This window comes from Sinocyclocheilus grahami, unplaced genomic scaffold (assembly GCF_001515645.1).
Source record: "Sinocyclocheilus grahami isolate Dianchi unplaced genomic scaffold, SAMN03320097.WGS_v1.1 scaffold12.1, whole genome shotgun sequence".
NCBI classification, from domain to species: domain Eukaryota; kingdom Metazoa; phylum Chordata; class Actinopteri; order Cypriniformes; family Cyprinidae; genus Sinocyclocheilus; species Sinocyclocheilus grahami.
The window spans coordinates 695410-702712 of record NW_015505191.1 but is presented as its reverse complement, the minus strand read 5'-3'; the positions used below and the strand labels follow the sequence as shown (position 1 = coordinate 702712).

General features: G+C 37.0%; 1 protein-coding gene across 1 annotated transcript in view; it reads left to right on the top strand.

Moving 5' to 3' along the window:
- Positions 1 to 241: 241 nt before the first annotated feature.
- The window catches only part of gfm2 (GTP dependent ribosome recycling factor mitochondrial 2), a 10623-nt gene continuing 3561 nt past the window's right edge, over positions 242 to 7303 (top strand). Inside the window, exons 1-19 of the mRNA XM_016289169.1 lie at positions 242 to 578; positions 832 to 913; positions 1006 to 1051; positions 1160 to 1257; positions 1715 to 1840; positions 2728 to 2816; positions 3016 to 3104; positions 3242 to 3302; positions 3380 to 3565; positions 3725 to 3805; positions 3909 to 4057; positions 4154 to 4294; positions 4540 to 4639; positions 5048 to 5237; positions 5698 to 5774; positions 6065 to 6203; positions 6642 to 6821; positions 6959 to 7074; positions 7156 to 7299. Of these exons, the coding sequence (XP_016144655.1) occupies positions 543 to 578; positions 832 to 913; positions 1006 to 1051; positions 1160 to 1257; positions 1715 to 1840; positions 2728 to 2816; positions 3016 to 3104; positions 3242 to 3302; positions 3380 to 3565; positions 3725 to 3805; positions 3909 to 4057; positions 4154 to 4294; positions 4540 to 4639; positions 5048 to 5237; positions 5698 to 5774; positions 6065 to 6203; positions 6642 to 6821; positions 6959 to 7074; positions 7156 to 7299 (2130 nt within the window). The 5' untranslated portion in view covers positions 242 to 542. The remainder of the gene's footprint in view (positions 579 to 831; positions 914 to 1005; positions 1052 to 1159; positions 1258 to 1714; positions 1841 to 2727; positions 2817 to 3015; positions 3105 to 3241; positions 3303 to 3379; positions 3566 to 3724; positions 3806 to 3908; positions 4058 to 4153; positions 4295 to 4539; positions 4640 to 5047; positions 5238 to 5697; positions 5775 to 6064; positions 6204 to 6641; positions 6822 to 6958; positions 7075 to 7155; positions 7300 to 7303) is intronic.

The following is a 7303-nucleotide window of genomic DNA, read 5'->3' as shown; positions in this document are numbered from 1 at the left end:
AATATACATATAATATATACAAAAACATTAACGAACTGTAATATTCCGGGGCTAACCCGCCGAATAAACCTTAATTATGAAGTTACTAGTTTTTAAATGTATATAAAATATGAATTACTTTAATGATGGACTTACTAGTTTTTAAATGTATATACATTTGACTTCATAATTAATGCTTATTCGGCGGGTTAGCCCCGGAATACCTTACCGTTCAGTCATGTTTCTGTCGGACTTATTTACAGACGCACCAAAACGTGTGCGTTCACAAACTGTCGCCGACTGCAACGATTCTAAAAAGCTTTTGAAAACGACCAGTTTACCGTGTTTAACATGTTGCCAGTGGGAAATGGAAACGATACGAGTTTGTTTTTACATGTGTTTTGCTTTATCGTGTCGTGACTGAGATTCGACCCATCCGTGCAAGCGTTAAGATGAATGTAATGTCCCGTCTGATCTCAACGTGACTTTGAGCAAGCACAGCAGTCATGTGTCATACTGTACAACTGAAGCTGTAACCCTTGAATCAAACATTCCGTCTTAAAATGCATTTAAATGTACCGTTCCCCATCCTCCGAGGGGTAAGTGTGTGCTCTTGGTTGTCTGTCTTTAATGCATCAGAGCTATAGGCATTTGACATTGACTGTAATTTACCAATAGTATAATAATAATAATAATTTAACAATACTTTCCGCCAAAATGCCATGGTTACTACAGTAAATCCTTGTTTAAAGCGACCACTGTTTTAAAAAGATGGTGAATCTATTTCAATAACATCTCATACACTTAGATTAGTGTTTTACAGCATTAACGGCATCATTCATTCCCTTTCAGAGCATCAGACACCTGATGACCAGATCCTCACAGACGTGCAGAGGCAGAGTGACTTGGAGGAGAAATTACAGTTTCTATCGAGGTGAAGGACAATAGTGGGTAGTTACAGAGTTCTGCATATTTTGTAATTTTAGACTAGTGTCTTACTGTTCATAACTTTTTCCCCCCCTTCAGATGAGGTGAAATCACTTAGAGCAGTGGTCAACCCTGACATCTCAAAGTAAGATATGACAGTCCATGTGAGCATATTTTTTTTTACAATATCCTTTTGAGCGTGTAAGAATAATGGCCTATTAATACCAAATGTTTCTATCATGTTCATGGTCAGAATCCGTAACATAGGTATCATGGCGCATATAGATGCAGGGAAGACCACCACGACAGAGAGAATGCTGTACTTCTCTGGCTACACACGGGCTCTCGGAGGTGAGGTGACGTTTAGAAAGAAAGTTGATGAAGAATATCTGATTATCATTCATTGAAAATAAAAGCTGAATAATATGAAATAAGTATAATGACATTAATTATATAAGTATTCATTAATAATGTAATATTATGAAATGAATTAATCTAATAGTAAATAAATATTAAATGGAAAAACTTACATTTAAAGTACTAAAATAATTCAATCTGAAATAAAAAGTAATGCTAAATGGAAATATTTAACAAATATAATGAAAATGACACATTTACTAAAATTGGAATTCAAATGAAAGCTGAAAATATATTTTAAAAAAGGCTTATTCAAAATATTAATAAATACTATCATGGTATATAAATAATACCTAAAATGACATGTTTAAGTTGTTTAATGCACGTCCTTTAATAAATATGTGTATTTGTTTTATGTGATGTAAATGTCTTTGTTATTGGTCTTGTTTAGATGTGGATGACGGTGACACTGTAACTGATTACATGGCTCAGGAGAGGGAGAGAGGAATCACCATCCAGTCAGCTGCTGTTACCTTTGACTGGAAGGATCACAGGATTAACCTCATAGACACGCCAGGTACATGTGTGTCCACACAGTGTTGTATTCAATGCAGGGCAAGGGACACGCAGTACAAAAGTTGGTAGTTTTGGAGTTGGTACAAAATACAGAAAAAAACTGTAATTTTGTGAAATATTTTTACAATTTAAAATAACTGTTTTCTATGTGAATGTACTTTAACATCTAATTTATTCCTGTGATAAAAGCTGAATTCATAATCAGTGATTGAAATAATTGTGCTGCTTAATATTTTTTTGGAACCTGTGATGCTTTTGTCAGATTTTTTGATGAATTAAAAGTTAAAAAAAGAACAGCATTTATTTAAAATATAAATCTTTTGTAACAATGGAAGTCTTTACTATCACTTTGTGTCAATTTAGCACATCTTTGCTGAATAAAAGTATTAATTTCTTTTAAAAAAAGAAAGAAAAAAAACCCAAAGTTTTGAACAGTAGTGTATATTGTTATAAAAGATTTATATTTTAAATAAATGCTGTTCTTTTAACTTTGTATTCTTCAAAAAATCCTGACAAAAGTGTTGCAGGTTCCAGAAAAATATTAAGCAGCACAACTGTTTCAATCATTGATTATGAATTAGCATGTTAGAATGATTTCTGAAGGATCATGTGTGACACTGAAGACTGGAGTAATGATACTGAAAATTCAGCTTTGCATCACAGGAATAAATTAGATTTTAAAATATATTAAGATAGAAAAACGTTATTTTCAATTGCAATAATATTTCACGATATTAGTATGACCCCTTTAATGTTTTGTAAAGAAGTCTTTAATGCTTACCAATAAAATAAAAGAGTAAAGACTATTAATTTCTTATATATAAAAAATATATATTATAAATATGTATATTTAAATAGAATCAATATGAATTATCTTTCTTTCCTCAGGTCATGTTGATTTTACTCTGGAGGTTGAGAGAGCTTTACGAGTGTTGGATGGAGCAGTTGCTGTGTTTGATGCTTCTGCTGGAGTAGAGGTTTGGCAGAAGTTATTTGTAGTAAAAATAATAAATCATAATATAAATTAATTAAATTCATGTATATTCATTATTAATGTATTTGAATTAGTAATACAATTGTAATGGCAAAATATTTTCTTTCAATAATATATTTATATGTATAGTAATTGTTCATAAGCTATGTGTGGGGTTTTTTTTTTTTGGACATGAATTTCAGGCTCAAACCATGACTGTGTGGCGGCAGGCAGAAAAACATAAAATCCCATGTGTGTGTTTCCTAAACAAGATGGACAAGCCTGCAGCTAGGTTTTACATATAACATTTTTTGCCCATTTCTCAGAATCTCACGTTTAAATTCAGAGAATCCATTAACACATTGTCTGAAAAGTTGCATGTTTTATTGATCTAAATGAATGACTGCAGTTCCCTCTCATTTCTTCTAGCCTGAGGTACTCTATAGACAGCATAAAGACTAAACTAAAGGCCAACCCTATTCTCCTTCAGGTAACCTTTTTAAACATAGTAACCAACTACTATTACCAATGAAAATATTCCTTCTGGATATTTGGTATTATTTCCAGATCCCCATTGGCTCAGGGAAGAGCTTCACCGGATTGGTGGACTTGATCACTAGGCAGAAAATGACATGGCAGGGGAGCTCACTGACATATGATGGTCCTGCTTTTGAGACCAGCGGTCTTCAGCCCTCAGATGACCCAGATGTGCTTCAGGCTGTCAGTGAGGCCAGGGCCACTTTGATAGAACAGGTGAAACAACAACAAAAAAATTGAAACAATAGAATAAATACTGATACATTTATTGTTATTAGCCACATCTTGACTACAGTAGGTACTTAAAGGGACAGTTCACCAAAAAGAGGTTTAGAATGATATGGCGAATTCTTTTTTTGTGTGTGAACTGGACAGGTAGCAGATCTAGATGATGATTTTGCGGAGCTGCTACTGGGAGAGTACAGTGAAAACTTTGATGCAGTGCCTGCTGGGAAGGTAAGAATAGACAGTTTCTCTATACATGTGCTCCATGTTTGTTTCTCCATTGGTTCAGATACATTTGGCTATTAAATAAACTGGATTTAAATCAAATATCCAGTTGCAGGAGGCACTGAGAAAAGTGACATTAGCTCGTAAGGGGGTGCCTGTGTTGTGTGGAAGCTCTCTGAAAAATAAAGGGGTTCAACCTCTACTGGATGCCATTACTGCTTACCTTCCTGCCCCCAATGAGAGGAACCATGACCTAGTGTGAGTGCACCATCCCTCAGCCCCCTCATCAACTCATTTTGCTAAAGGAGAATAAATCATGTTATGATTAATTTATGTGTGTTCCTGTCTGTCCAGACGCTGGTATAAGGATGATCTGTGCGCGTTGGCATTCAAAGTGGTCCATGACAAACAGAGGGGTCCACTCGTGTTTGTTAGGATCTATTCAGGAAGCATGAAGGCTCAGTCAGCAGTGTATAACATCAACAGGAACGGAACGTAGGTTTATTCTTTTTGATTTCAGCCTTGTATGCATTTATAATGAGTCCAATGCCAGATTTTTCTTTGTTCCTCTTAAAAAATTTGTGAATTTTTGTTACTTCTGCAGATTTTTACTTTTGCTCTTTCATTTGTTGTGGAAAACACAACACACACACTCAAAAAGAAAGGCTATTACTATGGTGTAGGGGTGTCACGATATACCGGTATTGATAGAACAATGTTTTGTGTTTTTGTTGCTCCAGGGAAAGAATGAGTCGACTTCTCTTGCCTTTTGCCGATCAGCACATAGAAATTCCTTCGTTATCTGCGGGAAACATTGCACTCACGGTTGGACTCAAACAGGTAAACTCAACTTTCATGGGACAAAGAAAACTATGTGTTGCTTACATGATCGTTTGAACTGCTTTGAGAGGAAAATACTCATGTAGGATCCTTCAAAGTGACTTGTAATATGAGTGAAGTGATCTTATGTAGATTGAAGATGTTTTTTTTTTTTTGGCAGAAGATATATTTTTGGCATTTTTTTGCCTGTATTACAATAGGACAGTTTAGATCTGAGGAAGCAGTCGGAGAAGGGGGGGCGAAATAGAGAAAGGTCTGTGAGCTTTCAAACTCGGGATGCCCATGAGGCTATCAGCGCCGTCATAAAGATGCATTTTCTTGCCAGCTTATAGGTCTGGAGTCTTCATCTGATGCATTACACATCTTTAGAAATTAATATGTTCTATCATTTTGTTTGTTTCAAATCAGACTGTGACAGGCGACACCATAGTCTCCTCCAAAGCCTCTGCTGCAGCTGCGGTGCGGCGGGCTCAGAATGAAGCAGAGAGCAAGAGTAGCTCACAAAGGGAGAGCAGCAGTCTGGCTCTTGCAGGGGTGGAGGTCCCTGAGCCTGTGTTCTTCTGCTCCATTGAACCTCCTACTCTGGCCAAACAAGCAGGTAAGAACATTGTGAACAGATCTTCAGCAGATCACTTTCCAAATAGGCTGCAGCCTATTTCAGTAGGATTGAAATCTCAGTGGGATTTGTCAAACAGATCTGGAGGATGCACTCAACTGCCTGCAAAGAGAAGACCCCAGTCTGAAAGTCAGAACAGACCTTGATTCTGGACAGGTAAATTAGTCATTTACAAAGTATTTCATTTTTGAAAGTGTTTTGTCTACTAGATGTTGCATTCTGTGTATTAGTGCTTGCATAGGCATGTACATATTTACATATTAAGTACGTATTTACTTGTTCAAACAAGCTTAGTGCTTAGAAAAAATGTCTTGCACAAATATTACATTGTGACCAAACAAGCAGGTAAGAACATTGTGAACAGATCTTCAGCAGATCACTTTCCAAATAGGCTGCAGCCTATTTCAATAGGATTGAAATCTCAGTGGGATTTGTCAAACAGATCTGGAGCATGCGCTCAACTGCCTGCAAAGAGAAGACCCCAGTCTGAAAGTCAGAACAGACCTTGATTCTGGACAGGTAAATTAGTCATTTACAAAGTATTTCATTTTTGAAAGTGTTTTGTCTATTAGATGTTGCATTCTGTGTATTAGTGCTTGCATAGGCATGTACATATTTACATATTAAGTACGTATTTACTTGTTCAAACAAGCTTAGTGCTTAGAAAAAATGTCTTGCACAAATATTACATTGTGATACGTAACTGATCCTGCACCATTTGTGCTGCGGACATCAGATACCCTTGAATCTTGTGTTGAGGAGAGGAGTGCGTGTGTTCTACAATGTATTTTTCACTTATTCATGCACAGACAATACTGTGTGGCATGGGAGAGCTGCACATTGAGATCATCCATGACCGTATTAAGAGAGAGTTCAATATCGAAACTCACCTAGGACCCTTGCAGGTGGCCTACAGAGAGACCATCCTCCAATCAGCAGCTGCCACAGGTGAGGCTAGTGCAAACTCTCCCCTCGTGTTTTATATGTATGTGAAAATCATCTTACTTTGTGATGAAACATCAGAACTATTTCCCAATGTCATCTGTTTTGTTTGTCTGCTTTACTGTTTTATGGTCCAGTGCGACTTTTAGTTACAATAGACTTTGTCCATGGTATAAAAATAAAAAAGGGCATAAAACAATAAAATGAAAAAGAAACATATATGACTAATCACATGCCCTGATTTAGTGTAGGTGTAGGATGTTTAAATGTTTTTATTTTTATATAAAATTAAAATATGAAGAAATGCTAAGAAACGAACATGCCTATAGTTCTATACAGAACAAACTTTAATGGTAAAATGGTTTATACTATCAAATAATACAGTATTTATTTGGAGTAGATAAGTATTAGTAAATTTCAGTATGATTTGTATGATAATTTCAGACACATTAGATCGTACTCTTGGAGACAAGAGGCATGTTGTTACTGTGGAGCTCGCCGTCCATGCTCTGATGGAGTCTAGCACTTCCTGTGATGTGACTTTTGAGGAGGAAGTAAAAACTCAGCTTTCTGCTGGTGTCAGAGAAGCTGTGGAAAATGGAGTTGAGAGCGCATACCTCCAAGGTAACAGAAATGGATGCTTAAAAGCTTTTATGCCTGAATCATTCATCACATCTATATCTTCCTGGTACAGTATTGCAGTCTATAAATCTGGTGTCTATGTCAGCCATATGCTGTTGGTAAACCAACTCCCTTTCCAGGTCCTGTGCTGGGTTTTCCTGTAGAGGGAGTAAAGACCGTTATCCAGCATGTAAGTTTGGAGCCAGGCACTTCTGCAGCCATGGTGTCAGCCTGCGTGTCCCGCTGCATGCTCAAGGTACTCAAACACTGTCCTGTGTCTTTTCCCACAATCACTTTCAAATAATGCCACATCTGAGTTTATGTCCTTCTGGTTCAGGCTCTGAAGCTGGCTGGGGGGCAGGTTTTGGAGCCGGTGATGGCTCTGGAAGTGACTGTAGGCGAAGAGTATCTGAGTCCTGTGCTTGCAGATCTCGCCCAGCGACGCGGTACTGTATGCGACATCCAAAGTCGACAGGAAAACAAGG